The sequence below is a fragment of the Phasianus colchicus genome, chromosome 19 (genome assembly GCF_987193195.1).
Source record: "Phasianus colchicus chromosome 19, bPhaCol1.hap1.1, whole genome shotgun sequence".
NCBI lineage: Eukaryota > Metazoa > Chordata > Aves > Galliformes > Phasianidae > Phasianus > Phasianus colchicus.
In genome coordinates, this window is record NC_143454.1 from 2724952 (window position 1) to 2743304 (window position 18353).

General features: G+C 62.4%; 3 protein-coding genes across 4 annotated transcripts in view; 1 reads left to right on the top strand and 2 right to left on the bottom strand.

Moving 5' to 3' along the window:
* ABCA2 (ATP binding cassette subfamily A member 2) overlaps positions 1-3571 on the bottom strand; it is a 33442-nt gene extending 29871 nt beyond the window's left edge. For both annotated transcript variants that reach the window (XM_090121373.1, XM_090121372.1), the window contains exon 1: positions 3316-3571. In XM_090121373.1, the coding sequence (XP_089977499.1) occupies positions 3316-3381 (66 nt within the window). In that variant the 5' untranslated portion in view covers positions 3382-3571. The remainder of the gene's footprint in view (positions 1-3315) is intronic.
* A 766-nt stretch (positions 3572-4337) lies between these two features.
* Positions 4338-10596, top strand: FUT7 (fucosyltransferase 7). Its single transcript, XM_090121374.1, has 3 exons — positions 4338-4621; positions 6384-6568; positions 8310-10596. The coding sequence occupies exon 3, from the start codon at positions 8336-8338 to the stop codon at positions 9377-9379; it is 1044 nt and encodes a 347-aa protein (XP_089977500.1). The 5' UTR covers positions 4338-4621; positions 6384-6568; positions 8310-8335; the 3' UTR covers positions 9380-10596.
* A 657-nt stretch (positions 10597-11253) lies between these two features.
* On the bottom strand, positions 11254-14987 carry LOC116234109 (POU domain, class 5, transcription factor 3). Its single transcript, XM_031601454.2, has 5 exons — positions 14397-14987; positions 13121-13232; positions 12830-12960; positions 12420-12584; positions 11254-12226 (listed from the first exon to the last, which is right to left on the bottom strand). Exons 1-5 carry the CDS (start codon positions 14904-14906, stop codon positions 11975-11977), a joined length of 1170 nt encoding a protein of 389 aa, XP_031457314.2. The 5' UTR covers positions 14907-14987; the 3' UTR covers positions 11254-11974.
* Between the last annotated feature and the right edge of the window lie 3366 nt (positions 14988-18353).

Genomic DNA, 18353 nt, shown 5'->3' on the forward strand with positions numbered 1-18353 from the left:
CTGCTGCCCAATTTTTAAGGCTGAAGAAAACGTTTTGATGGCACCAAACTTTAATCACAGCATTGCCAAACGCCTGCTTACTGCAAACACGGCATTACAGCTGTCAAGATGCAGTCCTTGCGAGAAGGGTATCACAGAGCTCAGCACCCCAGGGCAGCACTCAGAGCTTGGCCACAGCCCCTGAGAGGGGGTGGTGACCCACAGGGATGCTGCCTGGCACTGCCGCGCCTCCCCAGCACCAGCTGCAAACAAAGAGGGGGCAAAGAGCACCCTACGTCAGTGCAGGGCCCAGCCCAGTGATCCCTGGCCAGGGCTGATGTCAGCTCCCACCCAGTGCTGGGACAGCTTCTGGGAGCTTGTGGCAGGAGCAGGATGCCATAGCATGATGCCTGAGCATTGATTCTAAGGGCATCGAGGTCATCCTACTCGGTCACTCACAGAAAGACTTTTCAGGACAATTCCCCTGTGCAGTGGGACACTTCCCAGCCTTTCAGCAATGAACTAGGAAGCACACAAGCCTTTTGCAGCATGAAGCAGCCATGCTGCTGCCTGGCTCCCCAGGTCAGCTCTGCCCTGCACCCTGGGGACCCTGCTGACATTGGAGACAAGCTACGGTGCCCAGAGCCTCACCTTCTGTTCACCACTCTTCCAGGAGTCCTACACAACCTGCACTTTCAAAAAAGATTCAAATAAAATCCAACAGTGCTCTTCCATCGCTTGCACTTCAAAGCCAGTAACTCTTGTGGCAGCCGCCTTCCTGTCCCAACCACAGTTGCGCATAAAGTGGCCAGGAAAGGCTGCCAAACACCCTCAGCTTTACCCTCAGTGTCCAGGGTAACTTGAGTTCACCTGTTCATTTTACACCCCACGCAGGTTTAATTAACTATTGAGAGTTATCTGAGAGCCCATCCCTCAACAAGATGCACATAGCTCTGCTCCCCATCCCAGCAGAGTCGAGGCTCTTCTCCAGCCCTCACCGCCCAGGGCTGCTGAACCACCCCCTGCACTGCAGAATTGTGCCCTCACTCCACTCTGCCCCATGGCCATGCATTCACCACAGCACGTCTCCTGCCTTGAATTCTGGCCTAGGAAGAATAAAACCACAATCACCACAGACTGGGCTTCAAGCACAAAGCAAACCTCCCCCTGGGGAGGCCTGGGAAACAGAGGGTCACAGAAGGTGACGTGGCACAGAGGGTCAGGTGCCTCTCCGAGCCACCCTGCTCAAGGCTGGTACCTGCCACTGCTGCACCATAGGTTGACAAACCAAGCCTTTGCCAAGGGCAGAGGCTGAGGAAAAGTCTGCCCTGAAAGCACTACCCTGGGCACAGCTGGCCATGGAGTGATGTGCCATGGATAATGGAGACTGCCCCACAGCCACCAGCAGCTCAGTGGCAGAACAAGGGACTGGCCCCAGCCCTCCTGATCTCTGCCAAGCATGAGGCATCTGTTTGAGAGAGAAACCCTCTCCCATGCCGTGCCCTGCTGCCCCTGAGCCCGCGGCCCGGATGTTAGCAGGAAGGAGCAGGCGCTGTACTTCGAGGCACACACAGCAGGGCAGTGCCGCATTCCAGCTGCCGGCAGGGCAAAGCCACTGGCACCACGCTGCCTCCATGAGAGGGGTGGGAGCACGGCTGCTCCCTGCTTTGCAGCCAGGGAGGGGTCCCATTCTCAGCCCCACCCTGCTCCAACACCCTGCTGGGGCTGCTCAACTCTACGTGGCATCGCAGGGTCAGCACAGGGCACTGAGGGCTGGCAGCACTCTGTGAGATGTTCACCTCCAGACAGGGCCCGGATCCAGGCAGGGCATCTCAGCTGGGCGCAGGCTGCAGCCACCCACTGGGCTGTCGAGGCTGGTTTTGGCACAGGGCCTAACACTGCCCCGACCAGCCGGCATCAGGCTACACTGTTCAGCACTGCACTCTTGCACTGCCAGCCAAGTTGGAGGACTGTGGGGGCACAGGGATGCCCAAAGGGTGCACCTATCTTCAGACCATAAAACCACCAGGCTCAGTGCCTGGATACAGGGCAGCACGCCGGGGCAGTCACTGAGAGTCGACAGTGCCGTACCAGCCCTGCGGGCCGGGCTGTAGCACACGGGGACCGGGCAGCCCCCAGCTGTGCAGGGCAGGGAGAGGGATGACTCAGCCGAAGGACATCGCCCTCAGCCACGCACAGGGCTGCCCAGGCAGACACCTGCCCGCAGCACGGCCTCACCCGGCCCTGCCCAACCGCACGGCCCTGCGGGTATGGGGATGCTTGAGGAGAGCCCGCAGGATCGGCTGCACGGCGTTCGGGAGAGGAGAGAAGCGAGCATTACCAGTTCGAGAGCAGCAGTTCGTTACCCTCCCCCAGCCTCTAAAAATAACCGGCTCCCCGCACCCATCCCCGGCCAGCCCTGCATGCGCGCCGGGCCGCGGGGACCTCCGTGCCGTGGGGACCCAGCAGAGCTGGGGGAGCGGGAGGGGGAGGGGCTGTCCGCCGGAATCGCGTCTCCCGCACACAGAGCCCGACACCCCCCCCCCTCCCATCACACCCCTCCCCTGCATGCCGCAGGCCGACGAGGCCACGGAAGGGTTAATCCGGTACCCAGACCCCGGCGCGTTGCGCGCACCGCAACGGGTGGATGGACAGACGGACGTCTGGCAGCGCGGTGCCGGTGCCCCCCGGGGGCGGATAGCGGGGAACTGGCACCTCCCCGGGGAGCCGAGAAGGGCCCGAGAGGATCCGCAGAGCCCCGCGTCCCTCCGCCTGCTGCGCGAGGAGCCCGGCGCACGGGGAAGCCGCAGTCCCGACCCACGTACGGTTTGGAATCCTATTTATAGCGAGCGCTCGGGAAGGCTCTCAGCCCCGAGACGCGGCCTGGAGGCACAGCTCGCGGGCAGCCAGCGGGCCGAAGGGGGGGCAGAGGCTGCGCACGGTGGGACCCGGGGGGGGGGGCCGAGAGCCAACTGTTGCTGCTGAGCCGCGCGGCCGGGCTGCGGGGTGCGAGGGGCGAGCCTCGGCCGCACCGTTTGTACGCGGATGGCATCCGCGCTCCTTTTTCTCCGGCCCCCGAGGCGAGCAGACGTCGCTACATCTCCGCATCCAGCGCTCCATGAATTATTCATCCCCTGAGCCCGGCCAAGAAATAGAGAGGGTACCCCGAGGCGTCAAAGGAAGCGGCGAACCCAGGACGGCCTCGCCCGGCGCACGGCGATGCAGAGCGGCACCGGGAGGAGATCCTCCGCCGGCGATGAGCCGCGCTCACCCCGCGCCGCGCCCGCAGCGGGCCCCGCCGCACCGCACGGCTCCCGGCGCTCCGCCGGCGCTCACCGGGCTGCGCCGCTTCAGCGTCACGTTCTTCCAGAGCAGGAGATGGAGCTGGTGCAAGAATCCCATGGCCACGCCGGCCCCGCCGCGGGGGCAGCCCCGCTCCGCTCCGCTTGGCACCGCGGCTCAGCCACCTCCCACCGCCATGCCCGGCACGGGCCGCCGCCTTTGTCCGCAGCAGGCTCGGCTCGGCTCGGCTCGGCTCGGCTCGGCTGGCAGCAGGCGGCCGTCCCCGCCGTCCCCGGCCCGGCCCTGCGCAGCACCGCCCCCGACTTGCAGCACCGCCCCTTAAAGGCACCGCCGGGACTCCGCTGAGGCGGCCGCGGGGCGCGGGGCAGAGTTGTGCAGTGACGCATCTTGCGGCCGCGCTGCGGGATGCTCCGCCCGGTACCCTCGTCCGCCCCGGAGGTCGTGCGGGGCACCAACAGCCTCTGCTGCCCTCTCCATCAGGGAGCACAGCTACAGCACGTTTGCGTTGGAGGGACCTTAAAGCCCCCAGCCCCACCCCTACCGTGGGCTGCCTGCCTCCCAGCTCAGACTGCCCGGGGCCTATCCGCGGCCTTAGACACCTCCAGGGATGGGCGCCCACAGCTCTGGCGGCACTGGCGGTGGATCCGTGGCACAGCAGACCCTGCAGAGCCCGTGGCAGTCATGGCGCACATCCTCACCCCGAGGAGTGCCCCAGGACAGTGCTCGTCCTTGGTGTAGCCCGGAGGACCCGTTATTGGCAGGTTTACGTGGACCCATCTCCTCCTGGTGGTTGCTTTTGTCACACGGCAGCGACCCTCTTCCCTCCTGGACGTGGCATGCAGAGTCACGGACCCGCTGTGCCCACCCCCTGCGGCAAGGCTTGCCTGGGGGATCACACTGGGGACGAGCCTTTGGGGGTGCCCCCTCTGTTGCTCGTGTTTGCAGAAGAGCAGAGGCAGCTCTTGGGGCCAGGCTTGTGACCCTCAGCTGCGCTGCTCCCTTTCTGTACCCCTGCTCCCTTTCCTCTCTTGCCGTATCTCCTACCATCCTGACCCCACGCTGCTGCCAGGGCCAAGGGCAGCACAGTGAGCGCCTCGCCTACCCGCCTCCGAGTTGTGTTGCTAAGGGCGACAGCGTTGCAGGCTTTGCTCCGGAGCAGCTGCCTGGGCACCACAAAAGCTTCCCTTGTCCTGTCACAAAGTGCCATTATTCAAAAAACTTCTGGGCAAAACCTTGCGTGGCATCTCTGCCAGGCAAGTGCCATCTCCCAGGGTCAGTGTGCAGTGGCTGAGGACAGGAGATGCCCGTGCAGCATTCCTCCTGCTCTGAAACCCCAACAGTATGTGCTCTCAGCAGCAGCGGGGGAAGCTGGGCTGTAACACTGCTCTTTGTGCAGTCTGTGATTGAAACCCCGAGGCCACCTGTGCTGGGGACAGGAACAGCACTGGGCAGGGAGTGCTGTCAGCAGCGCTCAGGTCGGGGCGGCCTCGGGTGTGCAGTGCCTGGTATCTGGGCTGGCAATGTGGGAGGAGAAGAGACACAGAAAAGAGGGGTGACAAAGGTAACAGGAAACAGCACAAGGGAGAAAAACACCCAACCGCAGTGCTGCAGTTGGCATCAGAGGTCTCTGAGATCAGCACTGAAACCACAAAGCCCTACTACACCCCTGCACGGTGGCACAGTGCTGTGCCCAGCCTGGTGCCAGCTGTTGTCTGGGGTGCCCTCTGGTGCTCCACCAGCACTGTGGGTCCAGAGGGCAGTGCTACCAGCCCAGGGCTGGAAAGGAACAAGGGTACGATGGGGGCATCCCCCAGAGCTGCTCGAACATCCCAAGGATCCCCATGGAGTGGTTTAGGGGCACAGAGCATGGTGGGACTTCACTCTCTACTCTGTGCACACTGTGCAATGAAAGTGTCAGCCCACACAGGACAACACTGCATGCCCCAGAGCTCCCCTCCCTGTCTCTCCTTCAATTTCCCCCCCCTTTACCCTGCCAGGGCTGTGGGGGAAGGTGATGCCCAGACAGTGATGCCAGTGATGATACAGCCAGGTGGGAAGATGCATGAGAACGGTGGTATGGATGGACCTGGGCACGGGAACAGCTCTGTGCATACACATACCAGCTTTCCCTTTTGGCCTCAACTGTCATGCCTGGAAGCAGAGAGGAGCTGCTGGTGCCACTTTAGCTAACAGTTTCAAGATGAGTCAGTGTGAGCCAAAATCAGGCTGGCATCCTGTTTTCAACCCAACTGCAGGGTGGCACGCTGGGGTGACTGAGGGCTGGGCTACACCCATCTCAGCACAGGCACAGACCCAGTGTGCACACCTGGGCTCCTTCCCAGTGCTGGCCAGGAGGGCATCGGCCCCAGCCTAACCAGGGCCTGAGTGGTCCTGCTGGCAATGCCAGGCTGAGATGCTGGGCTCCTTTGTGCCCCTCTCAGCTCTGCAATGGGCTGAAGCAAACACAAATGCTGCAGCAGGTTTCAGTCCAAGTTGAAGGAGCATCTTGCTGTTTTCTCAGACCAGGCTGAGTGTGTATCCCTGCTGTCACTTCCCCAGTGTCACCCTATGCCCCCTCCCTGTCCCCTGCTGTGGGGTGCGGGTAGAAGGCATGCAAACGGTGGGAGAGCTGGAGACTGCAGACTATAGGCATGGAGCTCATCCCTGTCTGCTTGTGAGGGCACCCCTGGTGCAAGGACATGGGGACACTGTGCAAACCCCAAACCAGGGGCAGGTACAAGGGAAAGTTGTAGCTAATTGTGGGTCTGGCTAGCAGCAGGGATGGAAAAGGTGCTCAACAGAAGGGAGGTATTCTTTGTTCTTAGTGTCAAAGCTGACTCATCAGAAACCACTTCGCAGAATGAAACCCTACAAAGGGTCAAATGACTCTTCTGTAAAGATCCCACAGAGCCACAGCCATGCCAAGAAGCCAAGGGGAAGCGGGAGGGTGGTTGGCAGGACACCCAGGCACAGGGAGCTATGAGCATCTGCCAGGCTGCCAGCATGTTGCACGGGGCAGCATGATCCCATCTGGCACAGGCACACATCTGGCCATGGGCATGCAGCCATCCAAGGTTGACACTGCCACCCGTTCTGCATAGGGGAAGTGCTCAGAGAGTTCTGATACCAGGAAGGATCCTGCTGAGAGGCAGTTGCACAGCAAAACCGCATAAAAGAGGAAGTCCTCGGGTACTTCAGGCCAGAGCCAGCAGCTGCCCGTGGCACCCAGACAGCCGTCACCTTCCCTGGCTGCACCGTGCCGCGCTGTGCCACGGTCCCTTCCACGGTAAGTCTGCAGGCTGAGCCCATGCGCCAGCACTGCCACACACCAGGGCTGGGGCAGAGCAGTGCATCGGCTCCTGGCACTGCCAGCCTGGCCGCAGCCCCCCAGAGCGTCCCTCCAAAGCAGGGCAGTGTCTCCTCTGCGGGGACAGGCAGGTGGGGGGCCATGCCCTGCACGCAGTGTGGGGAGCATGCAGAGCTTTCCCAGCCCTCCCATGCGGATGATGATTTTTTTCTGAAGCCTAAACTTAGCTCATGTATTTTAGCATGACAGACCGAGCAGGCCAAAGCAGGGAAGGGATTTTCAAAAGCAAAGCTGCTGCAGCTCAGCTGAGAAAGTGGAGCAACCTCTTCCATAGCCCTTTGAAATTAGAGGGGCCAGCACCCCTGGCTAGCAGCAGGTAGGAGGCATCCAGTGGGCTTTGGGGGGTTCCCCAGAAAGGAAACGGACTTTGTGCTGAATGCAGTGGGCAGCCTGCAGGCTCTGAGCCCTGCCAGGAATGTGGCTGCAGCACAAGCAGAAGTACAGGCTGCCGAAAGGAATGGGAGGAGAACTGGGGAACTGTGCTCTGCAGCCTGCCTCATGGCTCTGCCACCCAGTATCAACCTAACATGGCAAAAACAGGCAGTCCGGCTGTACAGCGCCTGGGACTGACACTCGTGGGGGTTTTGAGCATTCCCCTCACAGCCCCGCAGCCACCCCTGCCGTGTGCCTGTGAGCTGAGCTCTGCTCGCTGCAGCCCTATGGAGCTGAAGGGCCCTCTGCCTGCAGCCCCTGCTGCCCTGCTTGCTGGGGACCTGGGACACACTGGAAATAAAGGATGGGCATTGAGGTGCCCACGGCAAGTTCCCAGCCTGGATGACTTGGGGTCTGGGGAGACACCCTGAGGCCAGCAAGAGCACTGCCCTTGCTGCATGAGGGTATGGGATGAGGGGGACAAGTTTTGAACAGGACACTGCACTCTGGCCTTGAGTTTTGGGACTTGCCAGTTGCTCCCAGGAACATCTTGAGGGCATCTTTTGTGCTCACAGCTGGGGCCTTGCCATTAGGGTATGGGCATTTCCTGCAGCTCCCTGCCCCCAGCAGTGGGGCAGGACCCAGAGCACCCCCTCACCTCTGGTGAATATCTCCATCCTGCAGCCCCCAGGAAGAACACCACATTCCTCTTGGGCTCTGCTGCAGCAAACCTGGCTGCATCCCAATCTCAACTCCCCCCAGGCAAAACGAGAAGTGTGGAGAGGGACTGTGGCCATTTACCAGATGGGGAAACTGCAGCAGGAGGCAAGTGGCAAGGCAAGCATGCCTTGTGTGTGTCACTGAGAGTGGTGCACATCAGCTGTGACCAGAGAACAGGTGGCTGCTGCTCTGTGTGCCCTTCGGCAGCATCACTGTTTGCTCCAGAGATGGGGGCACTGGATGGGCATGTGGGGGTGATGTGACAGTGCTGGGGGTGATGGGGACAGGATGGCTCCTGCCTCTTCATGCCCTGCCAGGTAGCCTTGGGCACAGCCTTTTCATCTTTTGCACGTGGGACTTTTCCCTGGTGCAGGTGCTGTGGGCACACAGGGGTCAGTGTCACGGGGTTCCCAATGCTCTCTGCTATGCTTGAACCCCATAGAATTTGGGTGGAGGAAGCACAGAGAAGTCCTCCTTCAACCTCACCAACCCCATGTCTCCCCTCTGCACTGTGCCCCCCAGCTGGGTGGTTGAGCTGACGGCCCTCATGGGCCTCTTCTCTGTCCAGGGAGCTGCCAGCAGACCCCAGGCACCATGTCCAGGGCACTGCTGCTGCTGCGGTGGTTGTGGGGCCGGCCCAGTGTGAAGGCAGCAGTAACTGCAGGGCTGTTGGTCACCATGCTCTGGAACCTGAAGTGCTTCATCCGCTCATCCAACAGCTCTGATGAAGCCCTCAAGCACACGAAAGCACTGACGGTCCTGGTGTGGGAATGGCCCTCGAGGCAGGTCCCAGACTTCAGCGCGGATGTCTGTCATGAGCAGTACGGCATTGCGGGCTGCCGGCTCAGCACGGAGCGGCGACTCCTGAGCCAGGCTGACGTGGTGGTGTTCCTTCACACCACCCTCCCTCAGGGCCGGGACAAGCTGCCCCGGGACAGACCGCGTGGGCAGGGCTGGGTCTGGGTGTCGCTGGAGTCCCCCACCAACACGAGAGCGTTAGCAGGATGGAACCAGACCTTCAACTGGGTGATGACCTACAGACGGGACTCGGACATCTTCATGCCCTATGGCAAGCTGGTGTCCAACCGGTCAGCCACTGTGAGCATCCCCACAAAGACCAACTTGGTGTCCTGGGTTATCAGCAACTATCACAGGACTCAGAAAAGAGCTGAAGTCTATAAGAACCTGTCCAGGTATCTCCATGTGAACATCTATGGGAAAGCAGCCAAGAAGCCGCTTTGCAAGAACTGCCTTTTGCCCACGACGTCCAAATCCAAGTTCTACCTGGCCTTTGAGAACTCTATCCACCAGGACTACATCACTGAGAAGCTCTGGAGGAACTCTCTGCTGGCCGGCACTGTGCCGGTGGTGCTGGGCCCCCCCCGGGCCAACTATGAGCAGTTCATCCCTGCAGACTCATTCATTCACGTCGATGACTTCCATTCCCTGGAGGATTTGGCCACCTTCCTGAAGACCATGAACTCCAGTCGCTACCGGCAGTTCTTTGCATGGCAGAAGAGGTACAGCGTGAAGCTCTATGCAGACTGGAGGGAGCGCATCTGCACCATCTGTGCCGTGTACCCCCACCTGTCCCAGGGCCGCCTCTATGCTGACCTGCAGAGCTGGTTCAACAACTAGTGCAGGGCTGGCACTGCCAGAGACATCAGGGGTGCATTAGGGTGGCAGAGAGTGGTCCTTGAGGACAGGATGTCAGGCAGGGAGGATGTGGGACCTCATCCTGGCCCTGCCATTGCCACACTGTGACCTTGAGCAATGCTATGTGACAGAACTTCCTGCAAACCACAACCAACCCATACTGACCTCCCTCACCATGCAACCACAGGGTGCTTTGGAAATAAACAGCACAGGTTTCCTGAGGCTTTGCTCATCTCTCCGGGCCTGGGCAGGGCTGAGGGCAGACAGGGGCACTAGGAACCCTCAGGCAGGGCTCTCCAGCCTCCCTTTCCCCCTATGCCCTACAATTGCTCTCTGCTCCCCCCACTATCTGAGCAATGACTCCACAGTGGCAGAGGCTCCCTCCGCAGCGGCATTTCTAGCTTGATGGGGGAGCCGACCCCTCCTGTAGCTTGAGGTGAGAAGCCACATCCTGCTGGGGGCCCAGCACCCTGCAGCCAAGGAGGGGACCTTGTTACTGTGCCCCAAATTCTGCACTAGCGCAGCCTTGCAGCACCCATTTCTCCCACCCTGCTCTCACCACAGGTGTCACGGTGCCAGCAGGACGTCGGATGCTCTTGAGAGCAATCACAGCCTGCTCAGTGCAAGGTGACTCAGAGCAGAATGGCTGTGGTTTCTCATTCCGCTGCCAGCATGCTGTGACAGGAAGCTGCTGAGATGGGTTGTCCTGAGCTGTACAGCGAGCTGAGAGCAAACCCTGCCCTGCTGGCACCCTTGGCACCAACACCCTGCGCCCAGCACCCTTGGCACCGCCAGCCCCCTGCACACCGTGCACCCTGAGCACCCTGCATTGCGCACACTCTGTATCACACACACCCTGCACCACAGACACTCTGCATCACCTACACCATCTGCTGTGCACACCCAGCACCCAGCCCGCTTGGCACTGCCTGCTCCTGTGCCTGCTCTGTGAGCACCCTGCACGATGGGCAGCCCCCACACACATCGAGAAGCACCTGTCTGGGTCCAGCAGCAGATGCTGAGGCCAGGTGATGGCGTGACAGGGCTGGGATAATGCTGCTCTGTCCCTGCCTTGCTCTGCATATCCCCTGGCCCTCACCGTGCATCCCCTCAGTTCTTTACCCACAAGGGTGAGCCAACAGGGTGCTGCCCTGTGGGGCTGTCATGCAGCCTGGGCTTCCATTTCTCCCCTTTTCAGGATCACCAGGTGCCCCAAGCAGCAGCCTGCACCAACTGTGCTGCACAGCACAAAGGAGCAAGGGTATAGACCAGCTACAAAGGCAAAGAGCATCGTTTACCACCAACTGAACTAAATAAGGGGCTTTTCAGAGAAGGTTTCACCGGAGCTCTGGTCACTTCATTGCTTGAGGTGTCAGTCCCTGGCATTGTCCTGCTCCTGGTTTGGGTACCACTTGCACACCAGCACCAATGTCCCTCACCAGGCTGAGCTTTCACCTTTCCTAAGAGCAGCTACAGAAAAAACAGCAGCCCTGTAAGTGTGGAAAGTGACCCCCTCCCACTTCATACACATACATATTCCTTAATATATCTGCTTTTGTAGAGGAAAAGAACTGGGCTGTTTGCTCCCACTGATCTGCAACCCAGCCCTGGAGCTGTGCACGGGTTACTGGTTCCTCGGCACAGAGTCGGACCCAGGGCAGGGCAGCCCCAGGGCCAGCACCTGCCAACCCAAGCAGCCTGGGGCAGCACGAAGTGGCAGCTCTGCTGCAATGTGGAATGCTGCTGTTCAGCAGAGCTCCTGCCAGGACACAGACATCAGTCCACCCACACCCCCCACAGCTGGATCGGCCTGGCACGGGGTGCAAGGCAGGCAAAGAAAGGAAGGGGTTGACTAGCTCTCGTGCCCCAAAAAACTGAGATTTATTTAATTGCCAGAGGGAATATGATTAAGGAAAAAAAAAAAAAAATCATCAACTACAGCAGGCTCAAAGGCACGGGGTGCTAGCAGCATGGACAGGATGGTGTCAGTCCCACTGGCTCCATGGTGACACTGTGGGCTCACGGCCCTCCCTGCCCCCGACTCTGCCCACAGCGGGTGCAACACAACCCCTCGCCTGTGCTGTGGGCAGGGGGGTGGGGGCTGCCGGGCTCCCCCAGCACCATCACGGCCCTTGGCTCCCCCCGGCTGCCTGGACAGGCGCAGAGCCTGCAGGAGACCCCCACCTCGCAGCACCCCAGCCCTGCTCTACACGGCAGGGAGGAGGCAGCTGGGAAACTAGCCATCACTACAAAGATATTTTCACTTTTTAAAAACTAGAAATACAATCAAAACCATAAAAAAAAAACAACACCAAAACCAAAAACAACAAATCCCCCTCCCCCAACCCCTAAAACAATTTAAGAAATGCTTTTTTCTGGTTCTTGCAGGAGAGCAGCTCGGCTGGGGCCTGGCACAGGCGGCTCCCTCGGCCCCAGGCAAGTAACAGGGAGGGGGAGCCCAGGAGGGACTGACCCCACATAGGGCTGCTGCTGGGACAGCGCTCACATGGCCAGGAAGGGCTGGGGGGGGGACGCTGCCTCTGGATGGGTGCACCGCTGCCTGCCCCCCGCTGCTGTTCAGTGGCTGCTGTTGTTCATGGAGATCCCGGGCTGCAGAGGCGGGGGGAACATCTCAGCCTTGTGGAAAGGTGGCATGTAGACGGGGGGGGACGGTGCCAGGCTGTAGCCCTGGGATGTCACTGGGATGGGCAGACCAGGGGGCACCAGGGACTGGTTCATGTCGTACATCACCCCCTCTGACTCGTTGCCAAAGGGCAGCAGCAGCCGCTTGCCTTTCTGACGCCGGTTGCAGAACCAGACCCGGACAACCTGCGAGGGAAGGGAGATGGGGGGGGGGGGGCAAGATGAGTGGGGCTCTGTGGCACTGCGCAGTGTGAGCGCCTGGGGGGGGCACCTAGAGCAGCCACCCTCCCACCTCCCGGCACCAAACCGGCCCCACAGTGTGCCCAGGAGCTGAAGCTGTTTGGGACCCCCCTCACCCTCCCCAAACTGCCAAACCTACGTCTTTGTCCAGGTTGAGGTCCTCAGCAATCTGGGAGATCTCCTGAGGACTGGGCTTCACGCATTTGCGGAAGAAGCTCTCCAGTGTTCCCTTCACGTTGGTCTCAATGCTAGTCCTACGTTTTCTCTTCCGGGCTTGGGCCAGCACTTGCTCTGCATTGCACATCTGGAAGTAAGAGACCACACTTGGTCACAGGGTGGCCCAGGGCTGTCCACGTCCCCCCGCCCCAGACACACACAACTGGCTGCAGGGCTATGCGAGGGAAAGGCTTTCTCCCTATAACTGTGCCAGCACAGCCTCAGAGATGCAGTAAAAGCTCAGAGTGGTGCTTCACCCCCTGCAGCCAGCATCCCACCACTGAACCCCCACCTACAGACACAGGGGAAACAAATGCATTTTCTGCCCTGTACCTCCTGCATGTTGTCCGTGTTCTCTGCCTCGTTGAGCCAACGCTGCAGCAGTGGCTTCAGCTTGCACATGTTCTTAAAGCTGAGCTGGAGAGCTTCAAAGCGGCAGATGGTGGTCTGGCTGAACATCTTCCCTGCGTGGAGAGGTCGCACATCACGCACAGCTCCCGTGGGCCCTGAGCTGTGCCCACCCCAGAAGCAGTGCCGAGCCCGCAGCCCCCAGGATCCCCTTCCTCGGGGACCCATTTCCAGCACGGTCCTTTCTCAGCTGGGTTCACCGGGTTCCCCTCTTACCATAGAGCGTGCCCAGAGCCAGCCCCACGTCAGCCTGCGTGAAACCCAGCATGATGCGCTTGTGCTTGAGGTCCTTGGCGAACTGTTCCAGCTCCTCTGAGGTCGGTGCATCCTGGCAGGGGCAGAGGCAGACATGCGGTGAATGGCCCGAGATACCGCGGGTGACGACAGCCGCGCGGTTCGCGTGGTTCCCCCAGCCAGGATCCGCACTTCAGGACAGCCGCTCACCCGAGCACATCGGCTTCCTGCCATGGCTACAGCCTCAAGTGCTGCCGTGGGCATTTCGCAACCCTTTTATCCAGTTACACATTCGCAGCAGGTTTTTGGCTTTTACATATATGCCTCCTGCCGGCAACCGTCAGCCTTAACCGCTCGCGTTCGCCGACGCCGGGGAGCCCGGCGCATCCCTGACTCCTTCCACCGGGCTCGGGAGTCCCGCCGTGCCGCGGCCGCTCACACAAAAGCGGCCGGCGCAAGTAGAGAAAACACGCAGAAACTTTAAAAACATCGCCATCCATCCCCGCCGGTGCTGACCGCGCGCATCTGCCTGGGATGGACGCTTCTACGCGATGCCGAGAAAAGACTTCAAACCAAAACCCCCCAAACACAACTGCCGGTCAACCACCCGTGGGTGTCGCGCGTGGGGACGCACGCGGTGTCCGTCCCCAGTGCGATGCTCGGAGGCGGAGCGGGGCAGAGTGCGGTCCGATGGGACCCACAGTCCGCAGGGGCCGAACGCTCCGAAGACATCCGAAAATCTCCCTCCCTCCCCGGTAGAGAAATGCCCCGCGACGCTGCGGGCACAGCGGACGAAGGATCCCTCGGGGTCTTCTCAGAGTATAGGCACGGGGACTCCCACCGCAGCCTCGAGGGCTGCAGCCGGGCATGTCACACGGCCACCCGGAGCCTTTATAGTTCTCCTTTTCTCCAAACGCTAAAAACCACAAAAGTCCCGCAGACCGCAAAGCTGCACACGTGCACACGCCTCGACGTCGGAGGCAACAGCGCCTCGCGAGAGAACGCCGCTGGGGCGAGTAAGAGCTGGCCGAGCCGCAGCCGCGGGTCCCCGACGGCCGGGAAAGCCGGGAACAGCCCGACCCCATCGCGGGCAGCGCTCACCGCGGCCCCGCGCAGAGTCGGACGGCTGCGGCGGGACCGACGCGCGACGCTCCCGGGGTCGGGCAGCGTCGGCGGGACGGGATCAGCCGTCGGGGGGAGCGGCGGCCGCTTCCCGGCGAAGTCGGCCGCGCGGGGCTCGGGGCGGGGAAGAGCTCACCTCGTCTCCGCTGTCGCTGGAGTGGCCGCCCTCGCTGGCGGCTCCGCTGGAGCTGCCGCTACTGCCCAGGTTGGCGAGGCCGCCGGAGCCCGGCTGCAGGGCGGCGGGGCACAGCGCATGGCCGGGCGCGGCGGGGAAGGCGGCGGCCGCGGGGCCGGGAAAGGGCGGGCCGGGCACGGCGGTGGCCGCGGGGGGCGCGGGCCCGGGCCAGGGCGGCGCGGCCCACGCGGGGCCGCAGCAGGGCGTGGCGGGCGGCGCGGCGCGGGGCTCGGGGGAGCCTTGGCGGCAGGGCCGGGCCGGGCGCGCCTCCGCCTTGGCGGGCGGCCCCGCGGGAGGGGGCAGCCAGGCGCGGGCCGTCGCGGCGTCGCGGGCGCCGTCGGGCTCGGAGGCGAAGGGGAAGAAGAGCTGCTGCGCGGCCGCGCCGTCGTAGCCTCCGCGCGGGAAGGGCGGGCCGCCGTCGGGCAGAAGGCCGAATGGGGCGGCCGGCAGCCCCCCGTCCGGGCTGAACATGGTGGCCGCGGCCTAGGGCTCCATGCGGCGCCGACGGGGCTGCGGCTCGTCCCGGCCGCCGCGCTCAAGCCGGGCGCGGGGCGCCGAAAGGTGCCTCCATGCTGCCGCGCCGCCGGGGCCACTGAGCGCCGCGGGGCCGGGCCGGGCCGGGCCGGACCGTATGGAAATGGGCCCCCGCCCCATTGGTCCCGGCGGCGCGGCCCCGCCGGTGGGTCGGGCGTGAACTTGATCCCCTTTCTCTGGGGGGTGGGGGGCCGGGTTCGCGTCGCGCTGCCCCCTGGGCAGTTGGGCGAAGGAGGGGGGGCGCCGTCCTGCCCGCCTGCGGAGCTCTGCGCGCAGCATCTCCCGCCCGGGGCGGCGATGGGACGTTGCACGGGGATGGCACGGGCGCAACGGGAGCGGCCCCGACGCCTGGAAATGGTGGTGCCGTCTGTGTCTGCACGGCCTTAGCGCCCTCCTCCGTGCGCCCATCGGCGCGGCCCCGGGACGGCGCGCAGCGTCCCGCACGTCGCTCCCCTGGCACAGCCCGGCCCCGCAGCGCTGCGCTCCTCTCCTTCGCTGCGCAGGGAGTGCTGCGGTGCGCTGTGCTGACCTCCCCCCGCGCCGATCGGCCCCGCGATGGAGCGCGCTTGAGATTTGCTCTGAAGATCTCTCCTGTCGCGCTGCCCCGGCACGGTGCGGCTGTCAGGCCGCGTGTCGCGGCGTTTCCTCCGTCATTCCGTCCTCCCCAGCGCTGCTCGGGGCCGGCCCTCTGATCCGCGGCCAGAAGCGGGCCGGGGCGTTGGACCGCACCTTCGCCTGTTTATTAACCCGGATTACCGGGAGCCGCCGTTTGGCCTCCGCAGTCTCACACCTGAGATATGCCGAGGAAATAGGCTCGGCAGGACGGCACTGCTGCTGCTCCCGCAGCCGTCGTTGTGCGCCGCGGTGGAGCGGGAGGGGTGCTTGGGGGAGTGGAACTGCCCCTTGTATTGGCCGTCATATAGGGGAAAAGTGGTGGGGCAAAAGGGGTTGAGGCCAACTCCGTCGTCCTGCTGCCCTTGGTGGGCCTTCACCCCGACCCCCGTGGCTCCGAGGACGGAGGGAAGCCCCAGCAGGACGACCTGGGAAGGATGCGAAAAGCCGGTGGGGACGTGGGCAGTCCGAGCAGAACCCCACGTCTGTGCGAGTCGCCTGGGATGGGAACTACTTGGTGGGGGCCCTTCGCTCCACGGCCTCGGATACGGACACAGGTGCCGGTATCAGCCAGGCCTGGGGCAGCATCGGGCAGAGAGGTGCAGCACCACACCGCGCAGCAGCATTACCCCAAGGCTGCTCCGCAGTCTGCCTCGTGCCATCCGCGTCCCAGCGGCGGAAGTGTCGCCGTGGGGCTCCAATCGCAGCCATCAGCCCGGCTCCTCCCGGGCTCCAGCTGCGGCCCCGGGGTTTCAGAAGATGCCTCGGCTGGGCAGTAACCCCCTTCCCCTTTGATTTATTGTTCTTGGGCCGGGCCCCCTCCTCCTGCCAACCTGCTCTTTCTCTCCATCCCCCCAGGAAGCAGGACGAGCCAGCCGCCCGCCTGGGCCTCAAACGCATTCCTGCTCCCTTTCATATACAGGCAGAGGGGAAGGGAGACGTTGACTTTGAACTGTCCCTTTGTAGGAGCAGGGCCCATTGTGGCGGTGATGGTTTTAGCTGGGGGATGTGGAGCGAGTCAGTGGGGTTCCTCGACGTCCCCTGTACATTTCAATGGGGCGATCTCTGGGCCTGTACGAGGTGCATGGCTGCTCTGGGGGTCACTGTGCAGCGCTGGATGAGGCTCACATCTCCTCTCCCTTTGAGGTGGACATCCCAGGAGCTGTGTGCCCGGGGCAGGAGGGATGCTGCTGGCAGGATGCTTAGGCTCTCTGTACTCGGTCTCCTGCTACAGTCTCTGCTGGCAGCCCAAGCCCTGTAACCCGCCAGAGATCAGTGGGATCCTGCTGGAAAAAGCTTAGTGGAGTGAACTGTGTGTGCTCCCCAGCTCGATAGGAAGGGAGCAAGCTGGGACGGCAAAAATGTGCAAACATTTGTCTCTTCCCTTTGCCAAGTGTTCTGGCTTGCTCTCCCTTGGAGAAAAAAGGTATTAGGAGTGTGTGCTCAAAGGTGATGTTTTATTCACCGCCAGTAAGTGACAGAGCCATCACTGCTGGATGCCACAGTTTCAGTTGGTGCTGCCCAGGCAGGCTGCAGACCTGCACATGATGGGGATGGGGCCTGACTGGACCCCATGTCCCCATCTGTACCTCAGGCCCATCTGAGGCGCATGAGCACTGAGTTCAGCACCAAAGTCCCGTCCCCAGGAGGAAAACTGCCACTCCTCCATGGCACCATGGTTTGTTTGGCTCCACCAGCAGAGCTGCTGGGGCTGAGCATGCCTTCCTGAGCCGTGGCTGTGCTCCCATGCCCCTCTGCTCAGCCTGGGTCCCTCTGCTCTCTGGTTCTGAGAGCTGCTGCGGTGCTGAGGATGATGCAGGCACTGAAGAGAGCTGGCAGGAGCTGAGGTGAGCATCCTGGAGGGTGGCTGTGCCCAGAGCACTGTTCTTCCTGGAAAGGCTTCCCCAGTACAGATCCTGGGGTGTGATTTGGGTATTAACCACACCACCGCCACACCTGAACCTGGCAGCTCTTCTTTCTCTGCTGCCTTATGGATAGGGAAAGCCAAAAGACCTGGCTGTGCTTTGAGAGGCCGTTGGGCTCCAGGAGCAAAGGAAAGCCAGAACTGGGAACTTTGGGGACAGTGATTGTGTGAAAGCTGCATTCGCCTGGGCAGTGCATAGCACAGCCCTGGTGACGCGAGGTGCGATGCTGCCTGCCCAGGGCTGCAGCTGGAGACCACAGGGTCCCCCATAGAAAGGAACACCAGGTGGTGGCGTGGGGAGCCTGGCACAGTGTCAGGGTGCGGGCAATGCCAGACATGCCCCAGCTGTGGGGCAGCCCGGAGCGGGGGTGAGCCAAGCACCCCCCGATGGTACTCGGGTGCTTTGGAGATGAGTCAGCGAAGGACCCTCCGGAGCTGCACAATAGCACCCGACCCTGCAGCGCCGAAACCCGGAGGAGACAAGATGGTATCAGCGTGAGGGGGCTGCCGTGATCAAAGGGCCGGGAGAGGAGCTCCAACGGCTACACAATGGCTGGCGGGAGGGGGCACCGATAGCCCTTATCTGCCAGCCCCGCCGAGGTGCGAAGGGCCCGGCCCCGGGGGGCGAGAGATTAGCGGGGTGGGAGGGACCGCCCCGGGTGATTTAGGGCCGGGTGGGTGCGGGCAGAGGCAGCCAGGGGCTCCCATCCAGCGCCTCTGCAGGGAAACCTGCCCCAACCTGGGGTATGTTTTGGCAAACACCCCCACCTGAGAAGCAAAAAATGAAACTGCCTCTCACTGCGTCTGGTAGAAGCGCTGCCTGAGAGCTTTACCGCTGGAGCAAGAGG

Coding starts and splice junctions, on each gene's coding strand:
- LOC116234109 (XM_031601454.2), bottom strand. CDS start 14,906: ATGTTCAGCCCGGACGGGGGGCTGCCGGCCGCCCCATTCGGCCTTCTG. Junction 13,233..14,396: donor CCAGCGACAGCGGAGACGAG/GTGAGCTCTTCC, acceptor TGCCCCTGCCAG/GATGCACCGACCTCAGAGGA. Junction 12,227..12,419: donor ACCTCAACCTGGACAAAGAC/GTAGGTTTGGCA, acceptor CTTCCCTCGCAG/GTTGTCCGGGTCTGGTTCTG.
- FUT7 (XM_090121374.1), top strand. CDS start 8,336: ATGTCCAGGGCACTGCTGCTGCTGCGGTGGTTGTGGGGCCGGCCCAGT.